Source organism: Vanellus vanellus (genome assembly GCF_965231255.1).
Source record: "Vanellus vanellus genome assembly, chromosome: 1".
NCBI classification, from domain to species: domain Eukaryota; kingdom Metazoa; phylum Chordata; class Aves; order Charadriiformes; family Charadriidae; genus Vanellus; species Vanellus vanellus.
Window position 1 is genome coordinate 207,217,270 of NC_138905.1, and position 14,830 is coordinate 207,232,099.

The 14,830-nt window shown below is 39.2% G+C and overlaps 1 protein-coding gene across 8 annotated transcripts in view; it reads right to left on the bottom strand.

The window, feature by feature from the left end:
• YAP1 (Yes1 associated transcriptional regulator) overlaps window positions 1-14,830 on the bottom strand; it is a 96,828-nt gene that overhangs the window by 8,018 nt on the left and 73,980 nt on the right. For all 8 annotated transcript variants that reach the window (XM_082494884.1, XM_082494887.1, XM_082494888.1 and 5 more), the window contains one exon: window positions 2,399-2,529. In XM_082494884.1, the coding sequence (XP_082351010.1) occupies window positions 2,399-2,529 (131 nt within the window). The remainder of the gene's footprint in view (window positions 1-2,398; window positions 2,530-14,830) is intronic.

Consider the following 14,830-nt stretch of genomic DNA (forward strand, 5'->3'; position numbering starts at 1 on the left):
AAAAGCCCAGTTAAGCATATTTGCAATGATGCAAGTAGTATCTTTATGCATTTTACAGTAAATAGTCCTTGCTAATTATCAACCTGCCACAAAATTTACAAACAACATTAATTTGCCCTTACTGGCTTTTTTCCTGTTTCTAATTAAAGGTAAAGATCCATCATTTTATAATTCATATGTGTAAACTCACAATGGATAAACAGCATCAGTCCACTGCCATGGATATTTGAAACCTGAAGATGCATTTCTTTCAGGTCAGAAAACAGGTTTTGAAGATGTGAGGATTCTGCATCATTTAAGAATAAATTTCAAAATATACCTGGGCTCAATGTACAATGGCAATTGTACATCCAGAAATTCAAGCTAGTATGTTACTATAACACATGAAGGCCATCATCTATCTACAGAGGCTTCTCATAGAAGAGCAGGTCAGTTTTAAGTTTCTTGTCCTTTTTATTCCTTGGGACAGGGCCACTACAGTTCAGGCTCACACCCAATCCCAGGATGAATTCCACGGAGGACTATCCTTCCCTCTAGCCAAAAATATGAAGTTTTCTAATCAGATTTGTCTGTGTAGGAGATAAGTCTTCCCGAAGGGCTTAACCAAAACTTGGAAATACCACTTGCTTCCTTAGGTAGTTTAATAACAAAACAACACTATTCTTCTCCATATGCAAGACCCTTTTTTTTTTTTTTTGTATATATTGGTGAAAACCAATTTAAAAGCACTGTGTACCTTGACACAGAAACTCTTCTCCCACTCTCACAGTAGCACACACAACAGTAACACAGACAATACTTCATGCAGCAGGAGAAAAAGCTAAAGAGCAACAAATGTTATTTACGTAAACCTAAATTATATGAATCACAACAGATTTCACTGGCAAATGAAGAGTATGTTCTTGCACCATCTCCACTGAACTTCACTGATTTTGAGAATTACAGTAAGGACAGAGTATATGAAATGACAGAAAAGTCTCCTGGAAAAGGCAGAAAATGAAACAAACTTAAGCTAAGGTGATGGAATATCAATAACCAGAAAAGTTACATACAATGACAGTACATCTTCAGGGATGAAGAACCCAAATGTGAGATATCAGCAACATTAAGACATTTAAAAGAAGATGGGAAGGGATATATAATTGCAGCAAAGATTTAAAAAGATTTTAACAGTTTTCAGTATCTAAAATTACGGCTTCTAATCTAAAATTTAAGCCTGCCCTACTCCAAAATCATGCCAGTTCTATCATGATGTGAACTTTTCGCCTTATAACCAGGTTTGAAACTGTATTGGTGGCAAAACTCATGGAAGTTAAGACTTACATTGAAAGAATCAAGATGAATTTTATGGGGTTTTCCATGAGTATAATAATGTACCATTAAAGAGAAGGATGAGCACGTTGTTATACTTCATGACAGCTTACAGTAAGCATCCTAAAGTTAGGTTAACATTTCTAGGTAATGCAGGAAAGTAGTGATTAACTCTGATAGAATACATAATTTTTCTCTTTTATGGTAGGGGATACTGAGTTGGTATCAGTTTAGAATGCTGACAAAACATAGTCCAATGAAGAACTACAAAATCAACTACTCCAACTGAAGATCAACTACGTGATACTGCTGAAATGTTGGTAGATTTTTACTCCATTGATTAAAAGTTTATATGGCTTGGAGATCTGACTGTTCTACCATTTTCATCTTTTCTCTCCAGCATGCTAAGGAAAAAATACAGATATGAGTTATCTCATGCTGCAGCATTTTCTCCAAAGTTGTAACAGTTAGTATGAAGCATTCACAAGCTGTAATTAGAACAGTATTTCCAACAAAGCAAACACTCCAACTCAGAAGGATTAAGGAAAAAATTATATGAAAAAGACTAGTCTATACTGTAAAATTCTCAATCTTGAATTAAAAGACCCACTTCAAAATAATACAGCATTTAAAATGAAACATGCCCCTATTTGCAGACCTAACATTAACAGAGTAAAAATAATGCTAAATTAAATACCTGATGTGGAGGGAAGGGGTGAATGGAGAAACCTTGAAATGAACCTCAAGGTGTAGTCCTAAATGTGCCTCACAGTTCATTTGATCTCATAGCAAGCTATTCACAAATTCTTCTGAGTCAGTAATTTGAAATGACTGTTAGTCAACAGATTATGCAGAGGCAAACATGTTATGACTTTGAATAAAAAACCTTCCTACAAGTCTGAACAGACTACTTCCTCCCACAGGAGACAGCTTTTAATCCTCAACTTTTACTAGACTTGCCATTTAAGGAAAGATTCATTTACAGCTGTGGCTTTTGGCACAGACAGATGTTCAAAATAAACTATTACATGTACTAAACAGAATTTTAAATCAATTTTTTTCCCCTCTAGCAGCTACTCCTACAAACCTGTTAAGAAAGGGATCAGAACTATTTGTAGTCATTGTTCTCAGTTCCTGAGACATTCCAGGAGATGACACAGGATTTTGAGATCCACCGTCTTGTTCCATTGATGGAAGCTGGCTACGGAGAGCCAATTCCTAGAACAGGGGGAAGGGGAGAAAGAAGGATCACATTAGGCATTTGAATACACTTTTCAGATACATAAACATATGACGTTATAGGTAATCGGTACTTTTACTGTTTCCAGTTACAAGATTTAGATGAAATTAAGTTTCTGAAGACAGCAAGAATTTTTACTGGCCTCAATAATAATGAAAGTTCCACCAGTCAACCGCAGCATTACAGAGACTTCACTGCAAACGTGTTTATGGATATAAATATCTGTATCTTTACATACATTACTTTTTCTAGTTCACCTCAATATCCTTTTGCTAAATCTATTCTTAAGATCAAAACAAAAAACATGTTAACACTGCCTATCTGACCCCTAAGTTATATCTGTCTAGCTCTGCTGACTTGCATTTTTCCCCCATTTCTTTTAAGTTCTGATTTAGTCCCTGGTATCCCTTTTACCTTGCTTACTTCCTTCAGCAAAGTTTAAAGTCTTTCCCTACAAGTTTCCATTCACTCCTCCTGTTTGAGGCATGCATTTTGAAATTTCTGATTGATCGTATCAGTGATTTATCCCATACGTAAATGTTAAAGCTCTTCATATCCCTAGCAATTTCTTAGTAAAACTAAGAACTGCACTTCTGAAGTTACACACCTAGATTAGCTATATATTTTTACGCCTCTGACTGTGCGCCAACTTGAATCAATTCATTCATAAAGGTTGTCATTACTATTTAATGAAAGTCAGTTTTAACATAAAATACACAAAATTAAAGGTGGGTGGACATAAGCTGCATTTGATGTAGTTTCCAATGCCCCCTCTCTCCCTTCTTAAACAGGTAATCCATGAATTACACATGTGAAAAATACAGTAATTTTCTTCAAGGAGCTCTCCTAAAACATCATCAACTGCTCACCAAGTCTGTGCTTTGTTAACGTAGAGACAGCTAGAGAAATTTATCGACGATCTTGTTACCATTATTAGTAGTTTGTGATTTCCAGGCTGTGCCTGGGAAGCTAATCTCAGGCAAAAGCAATCTCGTCAGTCTTGACAATACTGAGTATTTCTCACTTGTAAAATGAGAGTTCTTAATCCATTCTCAATTATAGCCTGAGGACTACTGTAGACTTTTAATATATAAAAATATTTTTTCTCCAATTCTTCTTCAAAGTGATTTCTTTTTAAAAAAGTCTAAGGTTATTTTATTTTCCAGCAGATTGTGCCAAATATTGAATGGCACAATATTCCACCCTACCACCTGGGTTATTTTCCTTTTCTAATGTACATATGCTTCATTCCCATTCCTGTGGGTTATTATTCTATATATTCCTTTAATACCAAGTCTCATGTCTTGGACTAGAAGGTCTTCTCACTCCAGTTGATTAGACCTTGGCAGAAAGTGTACAAACATACCATTGGTTTCTGTGTTCGTCACACCCAATTGCCTACTCCAAGTAAATCCAGTCCTCTGCTCACAACCACTTACTTGGCCACTGTTCTAATAAATAGTAATAATACACCTTCTCCTCATTTTCAGATCACAGGATGTTAGGCACCTTTTAATCATTTCTATAGGCTTATCCGTATGATTTTCATTTGCTTATGTAATAAAACCAAGCACAAAGACTATATAGTGAAGTCTTCCTTCACAGCTAACTTTATAAACTTCTATCAGTCACATCAGCTTTGATACAAGAAGGTTGATATACAGGTAGACTCGATTCATTAACAAAAAAAAAAGAAAAGAAAAAAAAAGAAAAAAAGGTTTTCTTTCCTGAAATGCTTCCCAAATGGTGATCTGAAGAAAGGTAGAAGGTCTTAGAGCAGCCATCCCAGAGATGGCTCACGAACTGCTCCTTCACATCACAATCTTCATGCCTTTCCTCTGGACACTAGAATTCTCCCAAATGTCACCTGAACCTTCCCTCCTCTGAGAAAATGCCTTCCTGTGATGTAGCTACTTTTAACTAATTCTATCTTGCTATTTGTCCAATGAAAAAGGAGGAAGGGAAAACAACAAACAAAAAACCAAACAAACTCGATTTTGCACCACTGCCTCTAGAATCTTATCAGCCTTGGGTTCATACCTGCAGTACAGCACACACTCCTTCTCCACTGTGACAGCAGAGCTGTCAATCAGCGAGTGTGGCTCTTACGCATCTACAACTACCTGGCCTGGCAAGTATGCTCTGTCCTTCTCCCCTTCCCTCTTGCTTTGATCTGTGCATTGCATTTTTATTTCCTTGGGCTGCAGTCCCTGAGTAGGATGAAGAGGAGGCGCCAAAAGCGCCAGCAGCCTGCGGAAGAAGCTTAATCACATACCAGTGTCCCAAAGAGTGATGACAAAGCAAAACCAGCACAGAGTCATTTCCGTACATAAAGCACTAAAATGACATTATATCTAATCGTGTGGTAGGCCTGGTCTTTCCTATCAGCACTGCCTCCTGATGCAATAGTTTAAACACCCCCCCCCCCGCCTCAACCACAAAACAAAACAAAACCCCAACCAACCAAAACAAAAACACACACACACACAAAAGGCAAAAAAACACCACCACAAAAAAACAAACCCAAGAGAAAGAAGAGAAATCCATGCAGGTCCCCTTTTCAAGAGCTACTGACACCAGGAAAGAAAAAACCCACAAATTTCTCTTCTGTATCTTAAGAAATAAAGTCATTACAAAGGAATAAGCAATTTGGAAAAATGGGAAAGTAACCTTTGTATTTTCTAAATCCTTAAAGGGTTGGAGAGATTGAAGTTTCATCAATATATGAACTTTAATACGGTAAAAAGTAATGTAGCTCAGACACTAGCCAGTTAGAAAAGAAAAATCACATTTCACTGAAGGCCCACTAAAAGGAGGTGTATTAGAACAGGGGGGAGAACTGCATTTTGCCAGTTCTTTGGCATGTGAAATAAGTATTTTAAATATTAGTACTACTTTTATCTTTGTTTCAACAACGACACGGCTGAAAGTGCAAAACTACAACTACTTTTATAAGTATCATTACTGCTACTTTTTCAGGAGGCAGAACTGCAGCACTTCCCCCTAGAAAGAATTTTATTCCATTACGCATTCAAGTAATAAATTTATGTCAATCTGGGAGTCTGAAAGAAAAAGGAATTACCAAAAAAGACGAGCTATTCAGAAACAAATACAGAGCAGTTTTTAATGATTCCGTAAGATAAGGAAAGTTTTCTACAAGCCCCAAAGAGTGTATTAAGACTGCTTTTCCTAAAAGGTGCATGTAATGGAAGCTAAAGTTGTGTTGCCTGAAGAACAGTCTTTTTATAAATTTATAAAACTGATTTTTCAATTAAAAAAGTTATGTTTTCGATACTCAAAAAAATCTATGGGAGTGTACAAGCCTCTCCCAGCTCCAAGCAGAGCAATGTGAACTCTAGGCTTCTAGTTCATGCTTTAAAATATATCCTTTATTAGAAGTACTTAAAGTCTAGAGGCAAAAATAAAACCATGACAAAATCCTGGCTTAGATTTCTATAACTTGATCTCATCTTATTTCTGTAAGTATGTCAAACTTTTTTTTAAGTACCTCTGGGAAAATAAAAGCTTAGCATTCCTATTGTTAACAGAAAAGCTGAATTTTGGTTATTACATAAAGACCAAAATGATAATTTTCTGTTCATAATTGCATACAGATTAAGTTTTACATGAAGTTGCAGGTCATTCACACCATGTCCAAATTAACTTTATAAAATGACTCTGTTCAGCGCATTATTTTTATCTTCATTGCGCTTTTGACGAAAGGTAAAAGGCTCCCTCATGCAACTCCCACATCATATTCTTCCTGTATTAAACATATGATATGCTACTCAACTTGAATTGATATATCTTTATAATTGGGTTTTTGGTAAATTTACTTTAAAAGGGCCAACTATAATATTTCTGCCCCCAAACACTGCTCAACTATCAAATGATCAACAGGCTTCACTGAGATGGGAGAGAAGTGCTAGGGGAAAGAGAAGACTGACTGGGTAGACTTACAGCACCAGTTATTTCTTCAGACTAAGTATTTACGTTCTTGTTTGAGGGCCACAAAGTTACAGCACACGTACAAAAGAAACAGGGAAAACACACGGACAGATGAAGACAAATGAATTCAGCAATGAGGAGTTATGCAATTAGTGAAGAGTAGGGGGGAAACATAAATCAGTGTTGCAATCGTGAAAACCAGAAAAATTAATTTAAGAGGTGATACTGATAGAGTGATAGTTAACTGTATCATATACACTCAGCAAAGAACTCAATACTACGCAGAGCGCTGTAAGCACAGATAAGGCACCATAAATTGGAATAGATGTTTGTAAATAAGTCTGGCTTCTTGTCTGGTTTTGCAGTTCCTTTGCTGTGCCACTGCTTCACACTGCTCTTGCTGTCCATCTGCCCATGGCTCCAGGACTGTCCCTGCCTACCCAAGCCATCCCAGGGCACCAGTAAGGCAGGTAAGTCTCAGCAAGTTTTTTTTTAAGTTTTGCAACTGCAAGCAGCACTGGTGACTCCAGGAAACCCACTTCAGTGAGCTACAACTCCTATACAGACACAAAGTGTGTCCTGAAGCAGTTAGGGGCATAAAAACCAGACAACGGCAATGAGTACAGATCTGATTTACTCTATAGACTTGTAGACAGGGTATTTATCCATAAGGGTCTACATTCACAAGCAAGCAATAAAATTATTTTGTTAACCTGTAAAACTTAGGTACTACTGCAAGTGGAATCAGAACTTCTGAATGTGAGTTACTCATATAATACGAGTATCTTTCCTACTGTGTAACTGCTGCTAGCTATTGATGCTCTGCATTTCCCACTTAAACCAACAGAGTGAGAAACTCAAATTGTACAGCTCTTGCCACACAAAGTTTTACTTAGATCTATGATTTTCAATAAGGAAAGAAGCTATACTATTTCACAAGCAGAAGAACATACAGCCGATGAAGTATTCTATAAGCAGCTGGCAGAGGTCTGACAATCATCTGCCCTTATTCTTGTGGGGGACTTCAACTTCCCAGACGTCTGCTGGAAATACTACGCAGCAGAGAGGGAACAGTCATGGAGGTTCCTGGAGTGTGTGGAAGACAACTTCCTAACACAGCTGGTGAAGGAACCAACTAGGGGAAGTGCCCTACTGGACCTACTGTTTGTTAACAGAGAAGGTCTTGTGGGGGATGTAAAGGTTGGAGGTCGCCTTGGGCAGAGTGATCATGAATTGATAGAATTTTCAATTCTTGATCAAGTAAGGCGGGGAGCCAGTAGAACTGCCACCTTGGATTTCCAAAGGGCAGACTTTAGCCTGTTTAGGAGCATGGTCGAGAGTGTCCCTTGGGAGGCAGTTTTGAAGAGCAAAGGTGCCCAGGAAGGCTGGGCATACTTCAAGCAGGTGCTCTTAAAAGCTCAGGAGAAGGCCATCCCCTTGTCTTGAAAAACGAGCAGATGGGGAAGAAGACCAGCCTGGCTAAATAGAGAACTTTTCCTGGACCTCAGGAAAAAAAGGAAAGTTTACATTCTCTGGAAAAGGGGGTTGGCAACTTATGAGGACTATCAAGATATAACAAAGCTATGTAGGGGGAAAATGAGAAGGGCCAAAGCTCAATCAGAACTCAGCTTGGCCACTGCAGTTAAAGACAATAAGAAAAGGTTCTTTGAATATATCAATAGAAAAAGGAAGACTAGGGAAAATGTAGGCCCACTGGTGAATGAGACAGGTGCCCTAGTGGTGGAGGACGCAGAGAAGGCAGAGTTACTGAATGCCTTCTTTTCTTTGGTCTTCACTGCTAAAGCTGTCCCTCATGAATCCCATACTCTGAAGGCAAAGGGGAAGGTCTGGAGAGAGGAAGATTTTCCCTCAGTTGAGGAGGACCGGGTCAGAGACCACTTGGCCAAACTGGACATTCACAAGTCCATGGGCCCTGATGGTATGCATCCGCGAGTGCTGAGAGAGCTGGCAGATGTTATTGCTAGACCACTCTCCATCGTCTTTGAACGGTCATGGAGAACAGGAGAGGTGCCTGAGGACTGGAGGAAGGCCGACATCACTCCAATCTTCAAAAAAGGCAAGAAGGAGGACCCAGGGAACTACAGACCAGTTAGTCTAACCTCTGTCCCTGGGAAGGTAATGGAGCGACTCATTCTGGATGTCATCTCCAAACACATTGAGGAACAGGAAGTTATTGGAAGTGGTCAACATGGATTTACCAAGGGTAAATCATGCTTGACCAATCTGATAGCTTTCTATGATGTTATAACTGGTTGGCTGGATGAGGGGAAAGTCGTGGATGTCATCTACCTTGACTTTAGCAAGGCTTTTGACACTGTCTCCCATGACATCCTCATTAGGAAGCTGAGGAAGTATGGGCTAGATGAGGTGACAGTGAGGTGGACTGAGAGTTGGCTGTGGGACAGAACTCAGAGGGTTGTGATCAGCGGCACAGAGTCTAGTTGGAGGCCTGTAACCAGTGGTGTCCCCCAGGGGTCAATACTCGGTCCAATCTTGTTTAATATATTCATTAATGACCTGGATGAGGGGACAGAGTGTATCCTCAGCAAGTTTGCTGATGATACCAAACTGGGTGGGGTGGCTGACACCCCAGAGGGCCGTGCTGCCATCCAGCGTGACCTGGACAGACTGGAGAGCTGGGCAGAGAAGAACCTAATGAGGTTCAACAAAACCAAGTGCAGGGTCCTGCACCTGGGGAGGAAGAATGCTAGGCACCAGTACAGGTTAGGGGCGGACCTGCTGGGAAGCAGCTCAGAGGAGAAGGATCTGGGGGTCATGGTAGACAGTAAATTATCCATGGCCCAGCAATGTGCCCTTGTTGCCAAAAAGGCCAATGGAATCCTGGGCTGCATAGGGAAGAGTGTGGCCAGTAGGTCGAGGGAGGTCATTCTCCCCCTCTACTCTGCACTGGTGAGGCCACAACTGGAATACTGTGTCCTGTTTTGGGCTCCCCAGTTCAAGAGGGACAGGGAACTGCTGGAGCGAGTCCAGCGAAGGGCAACTAAGATGATTAAGGGATTGGAGCATCTGCCTTATGAGGAAAGGCTGAGAGAGCTGGGACTCTTTAGCCTGGAGAAGAGAAGGCTGAGGGGAGACCTTATTATGGCGTACAAGTATCTAAAGGGCGGGTTGAAGGAGGATGGAACCAGGCTCTTTTCAGTGGTTCCCAGTGACAGGACAAGGGGCAATGGGCACAAGTTAGAACACAGAAGTTCCGTTCAAATACACGGAAAAACTTCTTCACGGTGAGGGTGACAGAGCACTGGCACAGGCTGCCCAGGGAGGGTGTGGAGTCCCCTTCTCTGGAGATTTTCAAGACCCGCCTGGATGCAGTCCTGAGTAATGTGCTGTAGGCAATCCTGCTTTGGCAGGGGAGTTGGACTAGATGATCTCTAGAGGTCCCTTCCAACTCTGAAAATTCTGTGATTCTGTGATTTAGAGTGCTTAGTTCCCAAGATGGCTAACAACAGCAGTGTAGCTTTTGCAGTAAAAGTAGCTGAACTCCACATTTTGTATATTTTGATGGCAGCCAACATTTACCCCCTCAAATCCAGCCACACAGGATTCTCTTTCAATAATGCTTGCCCATTTATGTCCAATCATGCTTGCATTTTCTAGGCAGTCTTTAAAGTAGTACCTTAGTATACTGCTCGTCAGAAATACCAAAGACTTAAGTAATAATTAGGTCAAGGAACATCTCCATAATTTCTACAGGACATCCAACTCCAAGCTGTAATTCTTGATGCTTTCACAAAACTTTCCATTTTATTTAATAATGTTTAGAAGAAGCAAAATTTGTTAGTCATGGCAGAGGAAGATGTGTGCCTTGATCTCTTAATCCCTGTGGGTCTATACCTGTAGCCACACCAACACTTCAGCTACTAGATTATGAACAAACAATGTTAGACACATCCTGTTCTGCTGCCTTATTATTACGGCAATCTCTGGCAGACAGCTGAGTTAATGTCTTAAACTGCTGCAGTTCAGTGTGCCAGAGCATGTCTACCAGACCTCTCAAAGTCATTTTATTACGAGCAAATATTTTGCTTAAAAAATATCACACAACTCCCCAGCTATAGTCTTCAGCCCCAGTTTAGGATGGTTCTAGACAGCTGGTTAAGTCTTCTTCTGAAATTATTTCTAAAGTCATAGCACTGCACAGGTATGCTGCCTTACCTGTAAGCCTCGTGGTACACTATAACAAAGCTCTGTGAAACTGATGCAGAGTAGATGACGGGTACTTGACAGATTATCTGAACTAACCTTTAGCTACCTCAAATACAACTGCTTTCCTAGAAACAGATGCCTATATAGAGGCAATATGCTACAACTTGTTATTACATGCTGAATTTACTGCCACAGACTAAAGAAGTCGGTTCATTAATTACAAAGAGTTTTGGAAGGTAGTCCAGTAAATAAGAACAGTTTGTTACCTAATGAAGTAAAATATTCACGCTAACAATAACATATCAACAGTTCAATGACAATTGAGATTAACACATACAAAATTGGTTTCTGCCTGCTTGAAATCTTTAAGTTACTTACAATATTGTATACGCTGCTCAGCTCCCTTATCTGAGTGACAGTTCTCCAGTAATATTTTAATTGATTTTGCAGAGTAAGAAATCAGTAACAATTTCTGTTCTTTGCACAAAACAAACATCTAACAGAAAACGTAAGCCACAAGGGACAAAGCAAACCTTAGTATCAGTAAAAAGAGCTATGAAGTGAATAAAACAAATAAAGGAGGGATACAATACTTACTTCCACTAAAATGAGAAGTTTCAGGTATTATTTGTGACTATTGACTAAAATAAATTCAATTGGAAGCAAAAATTTCAAATGGGAAAACAACTTTGTTGGAAAGATTGTTCACTGAGTCTTAGCTAGCTCTCCTCAAAACTTTTCACATAATGGATCTCTTCAGAATAAGGCTTATCACAGCCCGTTTTCCCTACCAAACATCAAGCAATCAGGCAAATTAAAACCGAGGGACACAATACAGCTATGAATTTGCTGCCAGTGACTTGTTATTTTCTTCCTGCATCTTGTAAACGTATTTTTCAAAAATGTTTCTGTATACCAGTGGTCATACCTTCACTGGTCAAGAAAGCCGTTTTCAAAGACCAAATAGCTGGCTTCAGTACCCTTTCTCTCTTTAAAAAACAACAACAACAACAACAAAACCAACCAAAACCCAACACCAAGCCACCCCCCAAACACTCTTGATGAAACCAAGACGAGTAATTCTCTTGTTAATCTAGGTCAGCTTCAGATAATACACAGAGGGGTGGGAAGCGAGATTCAAGGGACAAGACTGTTTGGGATTCACTAAGAAACTAAAGCAACTATTGCCCGCCATTTCCACTAGGATTTGAACACAAGTACATCTTGTTATTTAAAGACATATTACAGGGAAGAGAAAAAAAAAAAACCCAAACCCTTAGTCCTCATTAAAACTTCCAGCTTCACTAACATCATGGAAGTTCAAGAGTACAGAATTCCAGATTGCACTTGTTTTTAATGATGCCTTCCTTACTTTCTAGAATATGACACAAATCCAACAGTAACACAGCTTTGTATTGGTGTACATACAAACTGACTCAAAAAAAAATATCTTTTATTGAAAAATAATAGTGTCCTAGGAAATTGATACTTTCCTGGACACACTGGAAATCTCATCAACTAAGCTGATGAAAAGTGTCAAACATCAGCCAAAATGAACTTTTAAGGAATGATGGGAAACAAATGTTGATAAGAAATAAGTTTGATGCAACAGGACAGAGAATATGAGAGGTACTTCATAAAATAAGGAAAAAAGAAAGGAGACAATGAAGAGAGAGAGCACATTCGAGGTACGCACTATCAAGAAAGAAGAACCTACCATGAAAACAGCTCTGTAGTATGCCGATCTTACTAGCAAATACCCTAATATTAGCAGCAAACAATTTCTTTTCTTAAGAAATCTTCCAGTCCTAGCACAAGAAAGTAGTCTGCACAACATCCAAGAATAATACCATCAGTTCCTCAACATTATTTGCCTCTATCTCTTTCCATCACATACCGGAAGGCAAGAAATCTGTTACCTAACATCTAGCCAATTTTATGATTTATATAAAAGTTGACCGACAGCTACTTAGGTGAGACATGGTTGACAACCGGATGCTAACAGCAGCAAAATGGAAGGAGAGCTACTAGGGATGGAGAGAAAGTCAAGTCTCCCAATCTCTTACCTAACACAGGTAGGCATCTTTAAGATGTTCACAGATAATTGATGATGATGCGCGTAAGTAACTGGTCAGGTGCTCGGTGTTTTCAAATTCCCTGGATGTTTCAATACCTCTTGTTTATGCACAGTAAATATGGAAGTTATTTGCTTCAAATACCTTTGACTTCAACATTTTTAGAATTACAATAAAATACAACCTCATTCAAAGAAAAAGAGTCTTTTACAGTACTTGCTACAAAAGATGAAGCTGAGCAATTGTTTAATCTTTCCAGGAGGTATTTAAGTGCTCCTTAGCACTCCATACATAACACCTTGAGTGTCAGTGTCACTACAGGATTCTACAGTATCAGGTCAAAGCGATAAAAACTGGCAGGGACACAGAGTTCGTCCAGTACCAGAAAAACCTGACCAAAGGAAAACCTGACCGAAGATATCAATACAACCATGGCACTGTATTCAGGTTGTGGACAAAAATGTCAAGAAGGAAGAGGAGGTTGGGCTGGATGCAGGATGTTGGACTAGACAGTCCCTTTCAACCTATTTGATTCTGTGACTAAGGAAATCTCAGAGACCCAGTTACAAGTAAAGGAACATTTCTCAGGCTTTTTTATCCGTATAAAAGAGATACTTCATTAGAGGCAAGCTTCAAGAATGCTGGTGTAGTATAATTTCTTTACAAAAGGAAGACCTTGACAATCCTCTAAAATAGACTTAGTCTTCCCAGAATTAAGAGCAGAGAACATTTGAAGATTTTCTTTTCAGTATTCCTTAAAAGAACACCTAAAATTTAGCAAGAGCAGCTATTATTCTTCCCCCAAGCACAGCTTTATCATCATGAAAGCGCATAATTCCTCTAAGCTTCATTAATTTTATTCATAAAGGAAAGAAAGGATCTGTCAAAAAGAAGTCGTTTACCGAATAAGTGTTCGTTCTTTCTACAGATTTTTCACAGATTCACTAGCTTGACTATGACCTGACAGGATGTACAGAGTGGGACTTCAATCATAGCATACAACATTTGCCTTTATAGTACAAGGCCTCAAGAAGCATTTAGACAACAGCTTCCAGAAACAGTTCTCTAATCACCTTCTTCCACATGTGGCTGCGCACTGCATTTCTGAAGCGACGCATGAAAACACAGAAAATACATTTAGATGACACAACATGAATAATCTAGTATTACAGAACTTTCAAGTTGACATGATTGACTACTTTTCTATCCACCAGATCACTCAAACACAGCTCGACTCATTAGCAAGTACAGACTACTAAAACTGATCCCAGGCAGGTGAGTCTGTTACGAAGCCAGTCTAAATGTAACTGGAATCCTGATTTTTGCATAAATCCTGTCATCAGTTCCCATTCCAAACAAAGCAGAATGACCACTGCATGTACATGTAATGAACTATCCACAAGGTCCCCTTGTGCTTTTTCAGTTTTTTAGTGTTTTAAGCCAGAATTTCAAGAAGTTCCAAAAATCTTATCCTATTAGGTATGAAACTGATCCCTAAGTTCTCCATTTGCTGCATATTTCTGAGCTGGCAACAGGAAGAAGTTAATATGGAAGAGCAAACAATTGTATGACAGTGCTTCAGGCATACAAGAATACACTTTTGGCACTCAGTAAGAAAAACATCCCTTCTGAATGACCTAATTGTGGCAAAAGATAAGGTGTTTCCAACTGGTGTGGAGTAGCATGCTTCTCCGTTTATTTCCTTGTGTACCAGCAATTCTCAAGGAATTCTTTTTATCCTCCTTCACAATAGGATCTAATATTGATCGGCGAGATCATTATGTGGTTAACGCTCTGTAAATGAATTAAATGATTACATCTTAATTAAAATGCTTCTATTTTAGAGCTGCACTGATATTGCTAAACAAGAAAGTCTTTTTCCACGGTGTCAGTACTGTTTTTAAGATCCAAGGTTTCTATTTTGAAGATGATCATCTCGGGAGAACTAGTAATGTACAAATTTTGTGATACTCTTCAGAATGCAATGGTACACCAGTACTCATGGCTTCCAGACACAGGGTACTTTCTTTTATTCTGTTTTTCTTGCCTAGTGCACATAATGTTTTTC